General features: G+C 44.3%; 1 protein-coding gene across 5 annotated transcripts in view; it reads right to left on the bottom strand.

The window, feature by feature from the left end:
• The window catches only part of MYO16 (myosin XVI), a 641,507-nt gene that overhangs the window by 57,184 nt on the left and 563,496 nt on the right, over positions 1–20,827 (bottom strand). For all 5 annotated transcript variants that reach the window (XM_079902787.1, XM_079902784.1, XM_079902785.1 and 2 more), the window contains 3 exons: positions 15,450–15,546; positions 10,555–10,801; positions 8,384–8,655 (listed from right to left, as the gene is read on the bottom strand). In XM_079902787.1, coding sequence (XP_079758913.1) covers positions 8,384–8,655; positions 10,555–10,801; positions 15,450–15,546 — 616 coding nt within the window. The remainder of the gene's footprint in view (positions 1–8,383; positions 8,656–10,554; positions 10,802–15,449; positions 15,547–20,827) is intronic.

Here is a 20,827-nt window from a genome sequence, read left to right as displayed (position 1 = left end):
TTCGCTCCCCGCTCCAGGGTCTGGTTCTCTTCAACCTCAGCTTCCCCATCTCCCCACCCTCCTGGGTCCGTGTCTCCCTGCACTTCACACGACTGCCAAGGGGAAAAGCCAGTTTTTGATCTCGGAGGGGGAGGACAACTGCCACCAGTCAAGGAAGAGGTAAGGTGGCCGGTAAGGAGGCCCAGGATTGCCAGCCGCCTGCAGCGGGAAGGGCTGGGATGCAGCGGGGTGGGCGCCTTCCATCTGCACTGGCACCTGCTTACGCCTGGGTTCTGAGGGCCTGATACACGTGTGGACTAAGTACTGGCTGAACTGCTCCTCATGGCTTTTAGAGAAGAGAAAATAGGGGCCTGGAGAGAACCAGCAAATTAGCGAGTTGGTGCCCTGTGGGTGTTTCCTGTAGGAAATACCTAAGCTGGATTATTTAAATGGTCTAAAACGAACATGACAGAACACCACTGAAAACAACTACATGCATGGAAAGATTATTTTCCTAAAAAGAACGTTGTTAAAATGATGCCAAGGGCTTGTTTTACAGTTAATTAATATATCTGAATCCTAACACACTTAACAGGGAAATCAAGAGTGTTGTATTTCTCTAAGAACTTCAGTGGCAACTTCGTAAATTGAAAAGAAGGAAGATATTTAGAAAAACAAGAGTATAATATTAGCGAGAACTAATTTTTAAAGAGGCAGAAAAACTACTTAAATATGACTCAAAACATTTATTAAAGTTTAAGTTAAAAAATTCTAAAAGACTTATTTTTCTAATGTTTTTTACTGTAAATTATAGATTTTATTAAATATAATTTCTCTGGAGCCAAGATGTTAATTTTAGAAAATTACACACAGTTTTACTAAAATATCAAAACTTCTCAAATATCTTGAACTATTTTACCAATTTGGTGCTTTGCTAATCTGTAGGAATTCTTGATCTGAATAAGCACATCTAATTTTGCTGAGTTCCTGAGTTTTAAGGCAGCCAGGCTTTTCTCTCATTATGACTGCATATATGAGAGTGTCCGTCTCCACTTTCGGAGTGACAACTCCACTTTTAGGGTTAAAATTAAAGGCTTTGGAGTCAGCTGGGCTTGGATTCAAACCCCAGCATGACCACCCTTTCATGCTATCATTCATTTAGTCGTGCATTTAACCAGTATTTATTCAGAGACACATTAGTGAATATACAGTAATTGTCCCCTTCCTTCCTCTGCCCTCCTGGGTAAAGTCAGACAATAAAAAAAGTAAATAAAACAAATGAGTTAATTCCATAGCATGTTAGAACATGATACATGCTATGAGGTGGGAAACTACAGGCCATAATCGTCACAGAATTGGGTCTGTGTGTGTGTGTGTGTGTGTGTGTGTGTGTGTGTTTGCGTGGTGGCATCGGTGCAAATTATAATTTTAAAAGAGGTCTTGGTCACATCTCTCTGGGCTTCAGTATAGTCATGCCTAGAATGGTGATATCACTAATCATCTCAGAGGAATAAAATAATGCATGTAAAGGGCTTAGCTCAATGTGTGTAAAGTGCTTCGCAAACATGAAACAAATGGGAGACATCCAGATGGGAATGGAAAAGAACAAAGTTAATTTTCTAACTCAATGGATATCTTTGAAGGCCAGTATTGTACAGGGTTCACCAAAGCAGCCAACTTTTAAGAGTAGAAAATATCCCAAATGCACAATTCTGTAATTAATGAGCATTATCGCAAAGGCCTTCGATGTACTAAAACACAGCAACGCATAAGCTTCTCCTAGAAAGTTAATGAACCAGACAAAATTTTAACATTAGTATTACAGAGTTGTTCTGAAGATCTGAATATTTTAAAGGACTTGTGGCAGCTTGCATTTTACAAAACTGGCTTCAACAATATTTTTAGTCCTTCGTGCTCTTCTAGAACCTTGAAGCTGGAAGGACCTCTGTGACCGCCCCATGAGTAGAACATGGCAAAAGCAAGGCCGCCTGCCTGCTGAGGCTGGGTCAGGGGCAGTGCAGCTTCTGGCCTGCTCTTCCTCTCTCGGGACACATCTCTTGGTGGCCCTGATCTCTATGTGAGAAGACTGCTTACTCTGAAGCACCCATGCTGTGGAGAACATGTGGAGAGGCCACACAGAGGTGAGAGAGATGCCAGAGGACCCCATCTGCTCCAGCCCTCAGCTGTCCAGGTTTCCCCAGCCCAGACACCAGAAATGTAATGAACTGAGCCTGCGGACCATCCCAGGCCCAGCCGCTGTCTGACCACAGCTGTGAGAGAGTTCGCATGAGAATAGCTTAGCTGATACCCAACTAGTAGAATGGGGAGAGAGGGAGACAGAGAGAGGGAGGGGGAGGGAGAAGGAGAGAGACAGAGAGAGAGGATGATAAAACCTTTGTCATTTTAAGCTACTAAATTTTGGAGAGGTTTGTTAGATAGCAATGGACAACTAATACAGACATTGGTACTGGAAGTGGAATGCCGCCATAAAGCCAAAAAACCCAAACTGTAAAAGCCTGGCAGTAGCCTTGGGAAACTGGAGGAGTTTGTTGTTTTTTAATATTTATCTATTTATTTACTCATTTACTTATTTTGGCTGTGCCGGGTCTTAGTTGAGGCAGGCGGGATCTTCGTCGTGGCATGTTTAGTTGTAGCAGGCGGACTTCTTAGTTGCGGCATGTTGGGATCCAGTTCCACGACCAGGGATCGAACCCGGGCTCCCTGCATTGGGAGCGTGGAGTCTTAGCCACTGCACCACCAGGGAAGGAGGAGAGGTCTTGAAGAGACTGTTAGCAGAAGCGTGACGCCCAGGAAAGCTCCTGGTGATGTTTAAAGGAAAGTAAGAAATATGCTGGACGCCGAGGGAAACATAACCCTTTTTATACCTTTGTGGAAAGTTTAGCAACACTGTCACCTGCGGTACTGCGGAAACCAGACAACACACTTAAGGCACTGGATGATCTAGGGAGGGAGATCTTTAGACCAAGTGTACAAGCAGCCTCCTGGATTCTTCTACTTTCCTGCAGGAAAATGAGGGTAAAGAGATAAGCTACAGAAAGAACAAACGATTATCTATAAAGGAGCCTGGGCTTTCTGAGTTTGAAAATAAAATAGTTTCTCACTGGGCCATCAGGATAGTAAATAACTCCGAAGTTAAGAAATGACTTGTAAGCAGAGATTGAATCTGGGGCATTTTCAGGAAAACAGGATCTAACGCTGAAGCCGAGGTCATGACTATGAACCCCTTTATTAAGACCTCAGAAAGATGTCAGGTGGTGCTTCACTGGACCTTTTCAAAGAAACAAAACCACAGGACTTCTAAGGATATCAAGAGTACTGCCCCACAGAAATCTTGCAGAAAAGAAAAAGTCAAGAGGAGATTATCTCAAGGAGATTTGTGGATGTGGCTTTTGACTAAAGGGGTAGATTATAAATTGATTCACAGGAAACTCGCAAAGCTTTTAAAGGAACTGTATCGGCTGCGTTGAAAGAGGTACGATCAATACAAAATAAAGAGGCTCTGGTGCTTCAAAAGTTTATGAGCAGGAATCAGGCTGAGAAAACGACCGGCCCCAAACGTGTCACCTCTTGTGGACGAGGAAATAACATCCAAAGGTGAGCCCAGATTCTGTAGCACGGACCTAATGGCCATGGAAAATAATTTCCGGGCACCAGGACTAAATCCTAACCCAGGCACAAGCAACATGTTAGTTGTGTGGAGAATAGGCAGCTTGCCTTCGATAGTTAGGGACAGTCCTGGAGGAGCTGCCCACCTAAGGAGCCTTACCTGAGCAGCCAGGATACCTGGACCTGACTTAGATGATGGGATTTGGGGCTTGGACCTGAGCCCGATGTGATGATGGGATAAGGCTCTGGGGAGCTTGGGAGAGGGATGAGTGCCTCTTGCATGTGGGAGGGATGTGAATTGTTTGATCCAGAGGATGGATTAAGGCAGCCTGTATTTTCCAAAAATTGGCCACAGTAGTTTTCCCAGTCTTATCAAGAGTTAGAGTCTATTTCACCTTCCTCAACCTGGATGCGCCTCTGAGACTGTCTGGTGGCAGTGGCGGAAGTGACGCTGTGTGGCTTCCAAGGCTGCTCGTCAAAGGTAAGAGAGTGACCGCCCGGCGTTCTCTTTCCTGGAGCAGGCGCCGGGGACACACTGATTGTCCACGTAAGAAGTCCAGCTACCCTGAAGCTGCCAGGCTGCACAAACTGGGTGGAGAGACCACCCAGACACAGAGTTGGCCAAGCAGTCCCAGTCCTTAGACATCTATGGGCACCAGGCATGCAAGTGACCAGCTTACAGGCGATTCCAGCCACCACGTGCAGCTTCATGGGGGACCTTGAGGGACAGCCACTCAGATGAGCCCAGTTGACACCCAGAACCTGAGACAGTAATAAAATAATCGCATTTTATTTAAGTATCCAAGTTTGGGAGGAGTTGGTAAGCAACCATAGATAGCTGATATGATATTCCCTCAAGGTTTGCTTTAGATGCAGAGAAAAGCTTTTATGAATTAAACGATGATAAATAAAAGTAGCATGGGTTATCGAGAGGCAGTTGAGAGACTGGCCTCTGGAAGCTGACTGCTTGGGTGTGTAGCATGGGACAGGATACACCACTGTTGCCCTGACTCAACATCCACATCTACAGAGGGGTCACAGTGACAGTCTCACCCCATCAGGTAGTTCTAAATATTGAAGATACTTAGAATAGTGCTTGTCACATGACAAACAATTGTAAGTGTCAGCTGTTACCATCAACATCATATTTTTACTACAGAACCAGAAATTAGTCATGAGTCAGAGAACAGGGTTCTGTAGGGCGTGGTCTGCAGTTCATCACTATCAGATCACCTGGGGTGCTTTACTGAGGATGTAAAGAGCACAGTTCCTGTCCTTGTCTATAACTACCAAATTAGAATATCTGGGCCGGGAACTGGAAAGCTTCATTCTTCATAAAGTGAAATTAGAATACCACAGTTAGAGAATTAAGAGTCTAATTTGGCTTTATGGTTATTTCTTTGCGTGTGTGTGTGTGTGTGTGTGTGTGTGTGTGTGTGTGTGTCCACACAAGTCCTTGCTAATTGTTCATTTGCAAATAAGGATTTAAGGGCTGTTAAGAGTGAATTTATATTGAGTTTTCTTAACAATTTTTTTAGTCCTTGAATTTATGGATAAAAGTGAGATGGGATCAGGGAGACATTTCATGGTTACAGATCACCTTCAGGGCAAGTCTTAGTGTCCTAACAGTAACTTAAGGGATAAATCCCACATTCTCAAGCCCTCTCATTTTTTCTTAAACTTGACTCTTATCTGAGTTACTGTGCAGTGATCTAGGGACTTGTGTCATTTTTAGATTCTGTTAGGAGGTAAACATTTTCTTGTACAAAATAGTTTCCCTTTGAGTTTTTGGCTAAGGCACGTCGGTGACTCTGCCTCAAGACACAAGTTACTTGGCCCCATTCTCACTGAGAATAAGATGCCTACATGTTAAATCTATGAGAAGAAAGAAATGAGAAGATCGTTCATGGAGAAAATACCTGTATCTGTGTGTGTTGTTATCCTCTGTTTTCCAACTCTTCCAGTGTGATTTTGCCCAGTTTCAGAGCAAACTGTGTGCCCTTCTCAGGACCTAAGACATGAAGGATGCCTAGATAAAGCCAGTTCCCTGGCTGGTGGGCCTGTTGCATACTTGAGTGAGGTCAGCATCGATTTGCAACCAGCTTACAAACTGGACAAGAAGGGCTTCTACTGAGCTGCGATAGATTACAACCTTGCTAGGTCATTTCTTTGAGGGAGGAGTCTGTTACCTTTGCTCTCGGCCCATCTTTCCCCACTGACTGCCCTCCACGTGTGTAAGGCCTCTTAAATGTCCTTCTCGACCCCTTCCACAGGTCCCAGTGAGGGTTAGCCCCTCCTGCTCTGTGCTCTTTGGTGCCCTTGCTGTTACTCTGCCTCTCTCATAATTTGTTTGCCCATTTTCCTAGCCCACTGGTCTCTAAGGCCCTGGGGGAGTGGAATACACTGAATTAACATGTGTTGAATGGACAAATGAGCCATAAGTTGTGAAACATAATTATGTTCTCCTGTTATGCCCCGTCACACATTCTCAGGGCAGCGTTCACGGAGGACCTAATTTTCATCAGATTTCAGGTAAGAGAAAAAAATATTATAAAGGGGATTCTGTTAAAAATAATGCTGACAAAGTCTGACAAATCTCAAGGGTACATGTTGAAACTTGCCAAATTGTGCTCATTTCGATTTACTGATAAGAAGCTAGTTCCGCTTTCACGAAAGCAGCACAAAGAAATATTTTTCTATTCTATTGATTTATTTGTTCAATAAGTATTTACTGAGTGCTTACTGGGTGTCAAGTGCTATTCTAGAATAAATTTATAAACAAGACAATAAAAAAGGGAATGACATGTAACGCTATTTCCAAATGAAGCCACACAGCTGAACCATTCTCGTGTCTATACATATAAACTGTGTTTTGTTACAAAGGGAAGCTGTACGGCAATTCTAAGAAATACGGATTCCTCGGGTGTTATTTCTAAGGAGCGGGTGGCTGGAGTCTGAGGGAGGCTGGGTATGCATCTCACATCACCAGGCGTAAGTGGTGGCGCCTAGAGCTGCCCCCCAAAACCTGTCCTGTGCTATTTCACCATCCAGGGGTCCCTGTGTTGGGGAGAAAGCCGTCACATTGGGTTTAGATACTCAGTTCTTCAGCAAAGCCCTCAGCTGGGAGCTTCCCTGCAAAGAAGAGAAGTCGCGGCTCTGTTCTTCCTTTCCTAGTCTCTGTTTGCAAAAAGCAACCCCGAACTTTTAAAAATCACACTTTCAAACAGTTGGCTCTCGCTTGTTAATAGTTTGCAAACGAGTGTTAAAATTTACTGGCCCATAAAATTGCTTCCAGCTTTTCAGGCACAAAGGTAGAGAAGAAAAACGAGCCCTCTGGCCGGCCTCTCTTCACTATGACCGTATATACTGGATGAAAACCTCTAGGAAAGGCACGTGTTAATAAGAACAGGACTGGGCATAAAAGGTGTTGACTCGGGGCTTCCCTGGTGGCGCAGTGGTTGAGAGTCTGCCTGCCGATGCAGGGGACACGGGTTCGTGCCCTGGTCCGGGAAGATCCCACATGCCGCGGAGCGGCTGGGCCCGTGAGCCATGGCCGCTGAGCCTGCGCGTCCGGAGCCTGTGCTCCGCAACGGGAGAGGCCACAGCAGTGAGAGGCCCCGCCAAAAAAAAAAAAACAAAAAACAGTTAAACTATTCCGTGTATTTATTTGTTTATTGTGTTTACCATCTGTCTTCCCCACTAGAATGCCAACCCCATGGGGGAAGATAACTTTGTTTTATTTATTGTGTACCTTCCTGGGCCTAGAATAGGACCTCATACTCATGGGTGATAAGTAAAATCTGTGAAGTTAGTAAATGTTCTGCAAAGAAGGACTTCCTCTGCTTTTCACAATTCTAAAAATTAAAAATTAAGCAATAATATCACATGAACTAATCTATGAGAGAATTAATTGAGAATAAACTGTGGTTTTGCATAAATACGTCTAGACCACCGATGCAGAGACCTTTGTTGTCTAGTCCCCAAAGTTTCACTCACTGAATTTTGCTGAGTCATGATTCTCCTCTGCATGAATCGTTTCACTTTACTGTGTGGTGATAAAGCAGGCTTAATTTTTAATTAAGTTGTGATAACAGGGAAGCCAGATGAATCTTTTTAGCTTTTTAATTCACGAAAGTTTACGTGGACGAGCGACCGACTCTCTGAATTGTTCTGGTTTGAGGCTCCTCATTCAATGTGGAAGTCGGGAGAGGAGTTAAGGAAATGATATATAAGTAGCTTTTCCCTAAGAGGCTTAGAGATTAGAATTAATATTATTTATGTTTAATGATTAAAGGGCCCCTGGTGGGCTTCCCTGGTGGCACAGTGGTTAAGAATCTGCCTGCCAACGCAGGGGACACAGGTTCGAGCCCTGGTCCAGGAAGATCCCACATGCCACGGAGCAGCTAAGCCCGTGCGCCACAACTACTAAGCCTGCGCCCTAGAGCCCGCAAGCCACAACTACTGAGCCCGCGCGCCTAGAGCCCGTGCTCCGCAACAAGAGAAGCCACCGCAATGAGAAGCCCGTGCACCGCAATGAAGAGTAGCCCCCGCTCGCCGCAACTAGAGAAAGCCCGCGTGCAGCAACGAAGACCCAACGCAGCCAAAAATCAATAAATAAAAATTTAAAAAGAAAGGGGGGGGGCCCTGGCAAGCCAACAACGGATTTAATTCTACTAAAAATACATTAGGGCAAAGTACTGCCGCGGCGCACTCAAAGACCGGAAATCAAGCATCAGTAACCCAACGGGGGTCGGGGTCCCCCTTCCCCGAGGCTAACCTTCATTGGAGGAGTCCTTGGTGACAGCCCACAGGCAGGCGCTCACGGCCTCATAGGAGGCGCTCAGCCGCGTGGTGGGGTCCCTCTTTGGCTTGGGCGGAGGCTGTTTCCGTGGTGATGGGAGGCCGCTGCTGTCATCCAGGCTGAGCACCGAGTGCAGAGAAGGAGACGGGGTGGATGGGCCAGCCTGGGACTGGACCAGGCTGTCTACCGCCATGGGCACTGGGACGAAGCTGCAGTGGAGGCGCCTGGGTCCACCCTTGTCTTCAGCTCTGGGTGTGCGTGGGGAAACAAACACAAACAGCCCCGCCAGAGAGACCCAGATGCATTATTCAGATGGGAACAATGAACCGGCTCAAGCAGACGTAATCACAGCTTTTTGGTAAACAGCCTTCCCGCCGAGGCTGGAGGATGCGTGCAGCGCTCTGGTATCCAGCGCATCCAGAGGAAGCCACTTCATCCTTCCAGCCCTTGCTTCGTGATAAATAAACACGTTCGAGACTCTTCATTATTACTTTAGAAAAAAATCTCACCGGAACCCAAGATGTCGTAAGGAATGCCACATTTGCTATCAGGCATTCGCTGAGTGAAGTTTTCACACCCTGATTATTAAGCAAATCAAAAAGCCAGGATTTCAATCTGAATGATAATTTCTGGGAAATCCATCTTAATAGAGAGTTACTGATGCATCAGATGCTGGGAGTTATCTCTGTTTGCCCTTGCAAAAGAGCAGATGCTTTACTTAAAACGATCAAAGATTTTCATTTTCCCTGTCTCTCTCTCTCTCTCTCTCCCTTGCCATTTAAATTCCATCAGCAATTATTTAATTATGTGCAGAATTGTTATTTTTCTTCTGTTATTCCATCTGGTTGCCCAACGCCAAGTGAACTGCTGGTTTTCAATAAATAAATAGACAAATACTTCTTCACTTAATTTTATATCAGGCAAATGAATACATAATGAAACTGAGAAATTGGGGTGGCTGTTTAGCTCCAGCAGAGAAAATAATAAATATTATTCTGGAAGTCCTATAAAATTAATAGTTATCTGGTTAAAAACAATTCCTTCTGGCTTCACATGTCAATGGAATCATGTGCCAGGGAGATGCCAATGCATTCATTTCGCCAGGAGTCTCCGAGCATTTGTTTCTATAATTATATCTTGTGAGGCAGAACACCAACAGAGCTGGGACCTACTGCCAGGCAGAGCCAGACGCCCATATAGGAAATGAACTAGCTGAAGACGAAAGCGTGGCGCTCGGTGGATAATTTGTTTTCCCTGTAATGTTTAATTACAGTTTTCCGTACAAAGGGAATTTTTTCAGTATTTAATCACTGAGATATTTGAGGCTAATTAGGGAGAGACACACCACCACTTCCACTTTAATAAAAAATCATTCGACATCACAGTCAAGGCAAAGGGGGGTCACTTTCAGGGAGAAACAACTAGACATTACTAAGTTCCTATGGAAAAACAAACATCTCCCTGACAGCAAATTAGGATGGAAAGACCCAGGGAGGATTGTAAATCACGGGTGTCCTCGTCTGTCACAGAGAGACAAGAGTGGAAAAGTGGAGAAGGACTTAGTTTTCTTCACATGTCTATTTCAAGCTCAGCGTCCAACGTGAACTTTAAATTAAAAATCTTTCCCCAGAGCTTTCCTTTTTGGCAAAGAAGATGTGACAGTTTCCTAAGGGGAATATAATACAGGCAACCATTCATTGATTTCACTGCTCTTGTGTTTTTAGAGTGTCTTCTCCATTTGGGGGGTCAGGTTTTCAGAAGTTTCTAGGAGTCAGCCTTATTTATATACGTGACACTTGCATAAAGATGTCGAGAACCAAGCTATGTATCTTTGCTAAGACGTAAAGATTAGATGCCTTAAAACTTTGTGCTTGAGATGGTCAGTGATGCAAGCACGGTAGGAGAAGCAATTATTTCATGGGACCTAAACTAACACGTAGAGCATCTATTTTGTGGAAGGAAAGCCCGGGAAAAGCATCTTTTCAGGTGTCAGGAGGTTTCATGTAACGCACTGCGCATGCATACGTGCTTGTTCCTCTCCCTACGGTCATAAGTGATTGAACTTGGCGTTAAGGGCTATCGGCATTTTCTTGACGCCCCAGGATCAATCGCGTAGGTCACCGAAGTTGCACACTATCTGCCTTTACCTTTTGGCTCCTTCCTCTTGCTTGTTCCTGGCCTCCAACTTCTCTTTGTGGAAAGTAGCGTTCATTACATTCCGGAGCCGGTCATTCTCACGGGCGATGTCCGAGGCGTTCTGCACGACCAGGGCATCATAGGTCTTAAGCCCCAGGTCCTCTGTAATCTGCAGGAAGCTGTTGATGGATGTGACCTCTTGCTGCCTAATGCTCCTTTTCTGATGCAAGTGCTGACGTGCTAAAAATCCTCTGATAACTTCAGTAAAAGAACAAAGTGATGGGTCAACGAGAGGAGCAAAAGCAAAAAACCCAGATGTACATCAACAAGTCCAAATACATTACGTTGGAGCAGCTCTAAAATAAAATATATTTAACCCAGTCTAGGACTTTACTAAAACATTCTAACCTTATATTAAAAAAGATATCTACATTCAGTAATGCTAACAGTGGAGGCAAAAATCCTCACCCTGAATGAGATCGTGCAGGTAATAGTCTAATAAAGCTTCCCTCCTTCTTGTGGTAACACAGGCTGAACACTGATGGAAAGAACTAAGTCCAAACCCCAGAGAATTCTGGGTGTGGCTCTCATCAGACTGTTTTGGGGATGCACCAATCACATTATTTTATATCAGATTATAACAGAAACGTCTGAGGCTCACGGATGTAGTCTTTGAAAACCATGCACATATTGCGAACAGGATTGTGACTTAACTCCTAGAAAAACTAACACTGCATTTAAGGCTCTGGAAAGAGACTGTGTAGAAATATGGGTCATCCTTCTGCTTTCTGGGGAAGCAGGGCTAGAAAAACGTGTAAGAATTGGGGGAAACAGGTGGATGAACACACTTTGAAATCACTTATGCGTCAGTAACAAATGTAAGACTTGAAAATAAAAGTCACGCCCACCGTGTAAAGGCACTGCCACGTGCTAGGCGCTCCAACCCATCTTTCAGTGCCCAAACTCGATGGCCATTAATGTACCAGTATCTCCATCTTGTACCCCAAGAAAGAGAAGCTCAGTGAGGCCGAGAAGATTCCTCTAGGTAAACACAACCAAAGAACGGTAGAGCGGGGATTCAAATCTCTGCCCTTATGAGGCCAGACTCTACCTTGCAGCCACGTGGATGCAATCTGTAGCTCTCCAGAGAGCAGGTCACAACAGGGAAGGTGCAGGGAAGCACATCTGGGATCAATATGAAGATGGCGTTTTAACAATGAGCACAGGTTGTAAACAGATCAGGCATCTCATGGGAGAGAGTCAGCTCCCAGTACCCAGGCAAGTTCAAGAAACAGGATGGCCCCCGCTCAGGGGTGTTCTGACAGATGAGTGGGAGCAATGCTGATCTGATGCTAGGATGCGTCCCTTCTCATTCTAAGTTTCTGTGATTAGAAGCAGTTGTTCGGATCATAGGAAGAGCTATAATTGTAGGGAAAACCAATGTGGGTAACAAAGACACTTTCTTCTCCTCCTATAAAATATTAGGTGCTTTAAAATATTCCCGGCTACAGGAGAATAAATATGTGGGTGTCTATATATGTCTAGGATATTCACTTAGATGCCTTTACTCGATTAGAAGATGGAAGGGCGAACGCAACTTTCCACAAGTATGGCTTCAGAGGCAAATAATATGCAGACGTCTAAAATGCTCAAGACTTTTTCTCAGATGGCGGTACTAAGTCTTTAGTTACTTTGGAATGCAGTGTATTAAGATAACTGTAAAGACAGTCATGCTGAACTAATCTAAAAGAGAAAAAAATTAAACAGCTCAAGGTACAATCAGACTCCCAGGAATCAAAAATGCGGAATAAAATGTAGAAATTTCAGCCACGTGACAGGCACAGTGAGAGAGAGAGGCAGAAGGCCTGCTCTCTGTTCATTCGCTCATTCCTGTTACATTAAACAGAATCTAGACATTGACAATGGGAGGGTATATTTAAGATGTGTAATCTCTTGGAATAAAGGGAAGATTAATGTGGACAGGCCAGACTGCTGACCTCCAACTACAGCAGGAATGTTCATTGGATCCACGTAGACCTGAGAATCCACTGTCCTGTGTCCAGACTCTGTTTTCTCACACTTTGCACTAGCAATCTTTGAAAATTAAAAGAAAAAAATTTATACTAGTTGCTAAAACATGGTACCTTTACTAAGAGACAATTCATACAAATAAATTTGGCACAAATAGATAATTAATACTTGTCTCTTTCTGACAATTTCATGCAGGATAAAATGAAGGTATATAGTCAGAGGAAACTTCTGTTGGGAATAATTTGAAATTGAAATGATTAAATTTAAGACTGAGGTGTAACTACAGCTCTCTGCCACCCAATATTTACAAAGAAAAAATGAGAACTCTTAAAAAACTGGAAAGGACTCCAGATGATATAAATGCTGAATGAATTTCAAACTAGCAAAAAGGACTGAAGCAATGGTTCTAAGAGATGTAAAAATAAAAATCAATAACTAATGCTTTGCATTTAAGAGCCTGTAATCTAAAAAAATGCTTTAACAGCCATTATTTCATTTATGCAATAGGAAATTGTGGTTTGTATCCATTTATTAAAAACCATTCTCAATTTTTATCATTAGGGGTGAAGAAAGAACTACAGTTCTGCTAATTTCTTCTGTTTCAGGTCCATAGGGCACAGCGACTTAACATTTGTAACCAACCAGAGGAGACATTACTAGCGGGCACTGATGGAAGACAGAGTACGCCGCCTTCTAATTACATGTAGGAAAATTTCCAGAAGAAAGTGATACCCGCTCCATGTATGTATAAACGCGGTATTAAATGGAATTCTCGGTTGGTTCCACAGCCCGGGGGGTAGAGCACTGGTCTTGTAAAGGAGACTCTCCCCATCCCACTTTCAGCCTGAGGCTACAAATGCAGATTCTGATTCAGGAGTTCTGGGGCAGGGCCTGAGACTCTGCATTTCCAACCAGCTCCCAGGGCATGCCTGGACTGACCACACAGAAAGGAATTGCAAAGGCGACAGAGTCAAAAGGAGACTTGGGAGCCCAGCCCTTCCCTACACTGATGAGGACAGAGATGGCAAATGACCCTATAACCCAAATTACCCTATTACCCTATAACCCTATATAGGTATAACCTATACCCTATAACCCAGAGAGAAGCGAGGATTGCATAGGGCCTCCCTCACCCGGGGCTCCCCCCACCGCCCCTGAACACCAGGCTGGTGAAAGTGGCCTCAGGGAACCAGCCAGAGACCCTGCCACATGGTCTGGAGTTTGGAGGACACGGTGGCCTGGGAGGCCGACGCTGCCAGGGGCTGAATGCAGGGCGGCTCTGCGGGGAGAGGCTCACTTGTCAGGGTCCCCAACTGTGCTTCTAGGACACCAGACCTTGTTTATCGAGACAGAGACGCCTGCCAGGAGTCATTTAAAGAGACTTCCTCTTGGAGAGCACCCAGGCCCACAGGCAGTGTCAACGGGGAGTTCCAAGTGGCACCCAAAGGAGAGATTTTGCGGTTCCCAGGTGGGTAGCACAGGTGAGGGCTGAAAGGCGCCCACATATGCAGAGAGCCTGTTAACCCCTGCCTGCCTGCTGGCCAGAGAAACCCCAGGCCAGGTCACATGGGTGTGGGTCGGACTGAGGGGCGGCCCTGTCCCCTTAGCTGTTCCCTCCTCCCCGGAGGGCACCTAAGTAAGGGTGGGAGCCTAGAGGGACGATTTAACTTGGAATGAGATTCTGACTTTTGACCTTCCCGTGGACTGGACTTGCTAAATTCTGAACCGAGTCTGTCTGAGGGACCAGCATATAGCAGGACTTTTTATCATCAGAAAATGATGGGACCCATCAGAGGTTTCAGCCAGGGGTGTGCCTGAAGGAATCCCCCAGGGGCTCGCATAGACAGAGGCTTGAACAGGGTGAGGCAGTTTTCCGTGTTCTCTGAGATGCACTTGTTTTTAATAGTTTCAGATAGATTAGAGAGCTAAGCTCATCACGGCTGCTTCCACCAAAAGTTAGCCTGTAGATTAATTTCTCCCCTTCTTACCTTTCTTTAGAGATATATAATACAATTAAACTATTAAGCAAATTAAAAATCTATTAAGTATGTATGTTTTATGTGAGGCATAGTTACGATTTTTAAAATGTACCTATTTTTGGCGGTCACTTGGGTTTTGATAGAAAAAAAAAATCTAAATGGACTCTCAAAGTTAACATGAAATAGATGCTATCTGCTCTCAAAGTTAACAGTCCAAATATTATTATCCCTTCACAAAGGAAAAATAGTCAAGCATTTATCCAAGGCATACATGGAATTACTTAAATTACAAGGCATACATAAATCCAAGGCATACATTGGCTAATGGGCTGTGGCAGTCCTCCAAACTCTAGCATACCAAGGGGCGCTGACTGGCGTGGCCTAGGAGTCTGGCTCCAGAGCTGCACCCGACTGTCACATGGGTTGTGTTTTCTTCCCCACTGTGGGTTCAAAGGCACACTCTTCTTGTCCTGTGCTTCTTGGAGGGTCAGCAAGCATGAATATTTTACAGGTGAGGAATGCATAAAATACAAGGTACGTATAGCCCCTCTTCCAAACTATGACTTAGGTGAAAATGTGATGCAGAATTACAGATAGAATGATCATGAGATGAAGCACGAGCTGTGGCCGCACACTCTGATCTAGAGACAAGTAAATAGCCAACTTAGCTACAGTGCTTCTGAAACTCCTGAAACCTATTTATTTGCCTGAAGGTAGCGCCATGGGATGGATGGACATAGGGCCATGGCAGGGTCCGCTCTAATATTTAGGTTAACCTAAATGTTAGGTTTCCCTAACATTTAAACTTGGGGGTTCACTAAATGATTTTGTATTTTCCGACTCGTCAAAGTTCAGAAATGTCACTGAACTGTTACTGTGACGCGTGTAACTGTTACCTTTTTGGCAGGTGATAATTTTTCTCTGCAGCTGTAGGCACAAATCGTTTAGCTGGTTGGCATGCCAGTATTTCAGAAATACTTTTCGAACACCGATCTAAAAGGCAAACAGCAGGGAAACATTTAACAGCATGAAGATGCCAAACTAACAATGGGAAAATAATCAGGCAAGAGGTTTTTCCAGAAAAGGATTCGAAGGAGCAAAGCTCACAAAAGTTATCCCAGTGCATCTGCCGTATTCTTGTAAAACTTCTACATTTTGTGAGAATCCCCAAGCTTTTGTTCTAATAAGTATGTTTGCTGCGTGTATACATTGTCACTAATGTTTGCAAATACCCATACACCACAGCTGTCGTGGTTGCCCCCTGCAGCACAAAGGGAAAACACGGGCCTTGACTCTTCATTGGAAGATACAACCTTTCCCATGAATGAATTCCCAAATCCCAGAGCTAAACCCTTATCTTTATTTTATGATCCTTTTCTTTCCGCAACTCAAAGCAGGGAGGTTGCGTCTGTGAAAAGGAAAAGTGAACAAACAAAAAGACCAAAAACAGAAACAACTTAAACGTGATGCACAAAACTGTTTCATTTCAATGATTTTTTTTCTACTACACCATATGTTATTATAAATCAAATGTTTATACAACTGCAGTGATAGAACCGCAGCACAAAAGTAAAAAGTCTTCACGTCGTCATCTCTGAGCAATAATCTTCTAGACGCCTGCCTAAACAGTAGCTATACAATGAACATTCGTGTCTAGAATTTTAAAAAAGGAATTTCAGCATGTTACCGAATCAGTTTCTAGTAAAAGCCCTGGTGGTGTGCAAGCCAGTCCAAATGTTCCACTATTGATGAGAAGCACTGTCAGAGAAAGTTCTGAAAAACACGTAACAATAAGCCATATCCACGCGTCTTCAAAATAATTTTCTGGTGTGTTGTGCTTATTTTCTAAGAATTCACAGGGCTGTGGTAGGTGTGAGGAATGCCCTTCACAATGGAAACGCTCACAGTGGAAATGCTCAGACGTCAATAACTGCAGAAGAGCCTGGGAAATACTAACATGAAGAGCTGTGGACACACAGAGGTGACGTCCTGTTAGATACGGAAAAAATACAGCTCAGGCAAACCTTGTGATACGTTCATAGTCGTCTTCTGAGCACTTGAGACAAACACCGTGAAGATGAGAGACCAACACGTGTGCTCCCAAGCATGGGCTGCGGACACTAAAATGCTGACACCACCACTTACCCCCGCAGCCTGTGTCAGATGTCAAAGGGGCACCCGAAGCTGGTACATTCATACACACCATTAGGTACCAGAAAGGCTGACAGGTCAGACTTGCCATTGGAGCGCTTGGCCAGAGGTAGCTTATGAAGCTTTTCACATGGAAACGGAGTTTACTCCGAACATCTTTTGTCACTTCCCATCTCATGCAGCTCTCCCCTTAGCCAAGATTTGTCGTCTTAATGAAGCACGCGGTTTTGCAAGAGACTGAGACTCAAATCTTGCATTATGGCAGTCGGGCTAGCCACTTGGATGGACAGGACAAGCCCTCAACCGCTCTCCTGTTTCAGAGGCCCCTGGTTGACTAGATGTCCTTCTTCATTTAGTTTTCTTTAAATTGGTTGAGATTCGAGGCGGGTACTTGAATGGGTGGCCACAGAGAATTGTCACTTTTTCCCCCCATTGTAGTGCCATTCTCTCTCCCTAGTGATTTTCCATAATTCATAGAGTTTTTTTTTTTTTTCTTCCCAACTGCTGAATGATTTTGGCAGTCAACAGGAAGAACAGTTGGTACTGTCTGTGAGCACCACAGAGCAAATCTGTGAGGCAGGCTTTGGGAAGGAGGGAGCGTGTCATCTTTCTGTTCATTGTCGACTGTGGTATGTAACTCGCTGCAGGAAACTCAATCCCCGAAGCAAAATTCACGCAAACTTGGGTTCCGAAATGAAACTCCCAGAGAGTTAGAGGCAGCGATACTACAGAACGGGTAGAAGCAGTAATGACCACTCTGGGAGAACTAACGTATGAAGGGAGCGCACCATGGGGACAAGACCTCCGGATGGTGGTGGAAGAGCTGGATTCTAGTTCTACTCCCTTCATTCAGTGGAGACCCCGGGCAGGAAGACAGCTGCATGGGATGACTAAGATCTCTTCTAGCGACTTTTTTTTTTTTGGTCTTGGATTGGATTTTGGTTTATTTTTACTCCTTACCCTGTTCTTTTTTTTTTTTAATCAACTTTTACTTTATTTTATTTTTAAAATTTTTATTGGAGTACGGTTGCTTTACAATGTTGTGTTAGTTTCTACTGTACAGCAAAGTGAATCAGCTATACGTATCCATATATCCCCTCTTTTTTGGTTTTCCTTCCCATTTAGGTCACCAAAGAGCAGTCAGTAGAGTTCCCTGTGCTCTACAGTAGGTTCTCATTAGTTATCTATTTTCTACAGAGTATCAATAGTGTATATGTATCAATCCCCATCTCCCAATTCATCCCACCAACAACCCTTTTCCCCTTGGTATGCATACATTTGTTCTCTACGTCTGTGTCTCTATTTCTGCTTTGCAAATAAGATCATCTAGTGACATTTCTAACAGCCGTTCCAAAAATCAAAGTAGGTTTATCTTGAGAATTGTGCTAGATTTGGGGATATAAAAATTTTCCAGGGATGATGGGAAAAGATGAATGTGGGACAGAAAAACTAGGCAAGGAACAGAAGACGACAAACCATCTCGAGGTGCAGCCCTGTGCGGTGTGATGAGGGAAGGGGCTACACAGGTAACCGGTGGCCACATAGTGAAGAACAGACATTTTCCTGTGAACACTGGGTATACACTAAAAGATTTAAAGAGGATCCCGTCTAACTTTTATGAAAATAATTTTGGAAACTGTATTCAAAATTTATAAAGTTCCTGCTTAAAACTGGCCGGAGAAATGGGTTGCTGGGCTGGGCTCTGAGCAGGACAGTATAATGAAATCAATTATTTGGGTTTGGAAGATTCTACAACTGTTGCTTGTCTGTTGGCCAACTTCTATTTACCTTTTACCCCACCTCCAGGAGTGGATTTTTTTTTTTTTTTTTTTTTTTGCGGTACGCGGGCCTCTCACTGTTATGGCCTCTCCCGTTGCGGAGCACAGGCTCCGGACGCGCAGGCTAAGCGGCCATGGCTCACGGGCCCAGCCGCTCCGCGGCATGTGGGATCTTCCCGGACCGGGGCACGAACCCGTGTCCCCTGCATCGGCAGGCGGACTCTCAACCACTGCGCCACCAGGGAAGCCCCCAGGAGTGGATTTTTGATATCCTTTTCTCCACGTCCAGTAGGGCTTGGGTGACCTTCATTTGTGTTCCCACAGCACGCTATGAATGACTGTTCCACTTACTGTCCTGCATTAGGTATCTGCCATTGCACATGTATATTTACATCTCCTGAAGAATATGAATTCTTGCACGTCACAAGTGGTGGGGTTGTGGGGAAGGTGGATTCAGATTAGAAACAGAAGACAAGGAATTCTGAGGTCTTAGGATAAGATGAGTCACCGAGACAGATGATAATGTCCTCAAGGATGAAAAGAAGGTATGATGGACGACGAACACGTAAGCCAGGCCCAGAAGTCATTCATCAGGCTGGAAATAAGTCCTGGAACTCAGTAGGTGATAGGATAAACCATGGAGGGAATAAAAGAAAAAAAGCATAAGCTAGAACGTCGGGGGCAATGATTCAGCTGCACTGCTCTCCTCTACCAAGACAAGGAAGATGACAAAAAGTGAAACCTCGTAGTAGAGTATTTTCAGGAAATAGGCAGTTGTCAGGTCACATAGGAAAGCTAAATTTGAAGGGGAGTAAACATGGATGAAATGGATTTTCTCGCAATGATTAGGAATTTCACAGGACTCAGTAGTGGGTAGTTAAGAAGTGGTCTGAGTGTTTCACATGGCAGATCTGCCTGTCAGGCCAGACTCGGAGGCAGCAAAAAAAGGAGGTGTTGCTGGGATCCACGGTTTGGGAAAATGAGGAGAGGATGGGAACGTGAGTCACAGGACACGTACGAGGGAAGGTGGGATGCTAGACAGGCAGACACAGGGAAGGTGGGAGCCAGAGGACGGGGCCGCTCCCAAGCTCCTGGTGAGATTCTGGTGTGGTTACACTCATGGAAATTCTCCCTGCGCAGGTAAAACCAAGGGCTTTGTGAGTGAGGAGGGCTTCTGGGTTTCTGATCCAGTGGGAGGGCGGGCGGAAGGGAGTCTGAATCCACACTGCAAGTGTCCTGCTAAGACACAGCTGAAGACTTTGTGCAAACGGCTGGGTATTGTACTGCCATCGCATTCAGATGATTTAAAAAAAATTTTATTTAGCTATTTGGGTTCACTTTACAGTTATCCAATAGGTAGATTCATTCATTCTTTATTTTTATTGCTTACCACATGACTTATGTCGCCTATATCTGGAGATGCTCGCTAGAAATTTTAGCATTTGTTTGGCTGTGCTGGTCTTTTGGTAAATGTTTCTTTCTCCTTAAAGAATGAAATTAGCTATTTAGTAGTATTTCAGATTCCTTCCGCAGAAACCGTTCTGAATAATACGTTTTAGTCCTTACGGCCTCTGCTCTCACTGATACTGTGGATTAGTGGGACATAAATCTAGGAATCTATCTTCATCAGGAAAAACCCAGACAAGATCCCAAAATTTTCAAGGATTTACACTGTCTATTAATGACACTGACTAGGAGAAAAGTGTTGGCCATTTTAATTTTGTCTCCGTGATGAATTCATGTACAGTTTCTCTGTAATCAGCGCCTTAGTATGCTATATCAAATCCAACAAATTAAGATTCATCTGAATGAGACCAAATGTTCAGATCACCTACATTCTTGATTTTGGCTGCATTCTCTTATAAAAAGATGCTCTCACAACCAGAGAAAAGGAGAGGTTGACACGTCCTCCTACTGAGTCCTCTGCTTGTGTTCCCTAGATGCAAAGTGCAACTCCCAGATGCGTCATCTCCTATGTGAGATGAAAATGGTAATGTCATCCTGACTCCTGTAAAAGTAAACCACCTGTGAATTAGAGTCTTTGCTATTTTTATTAGAAAACCATTAGGTTTTTTGTTTTTTTCTTCTTTGAAGTGACAGATTTTAAAAGATTAAACACAATTGTCATCGATGACTTCGAAAGTTTCGATTATCGCTAGTTTCCAGGGATTGTTTCAGAGGTGTAGGCTGTAGGAGGACAGACAAGGGCCGGATGGGCGGTTGCCATGGAGTGTAGGCGGACTGGACGCTGCGGTAGAGAGAGATGTGGAGGCACCTGTGAGGTTCCTCCCCTGGCGCTCCGTCCCTTCACCATCATCCCTGATTACTGCTTTCAATCACAGAGA

This window comes from Stenella coeruleoalba (genome assembly GCF_951394435.1).
Source record: "Stenella coeruleoalba genome assembly, chromosome: 18".
NCBI classification, from domain to species: domain Eukaryota; kingdom Metazoa; phylum Chordata; class Mammalia; order Artiodactyla; family Delphinidae; genus Stenella; species Stenella coeruleoalba.
This window is presented reverse-complemented; position numbering and strand designations above follow the sequence as displayed.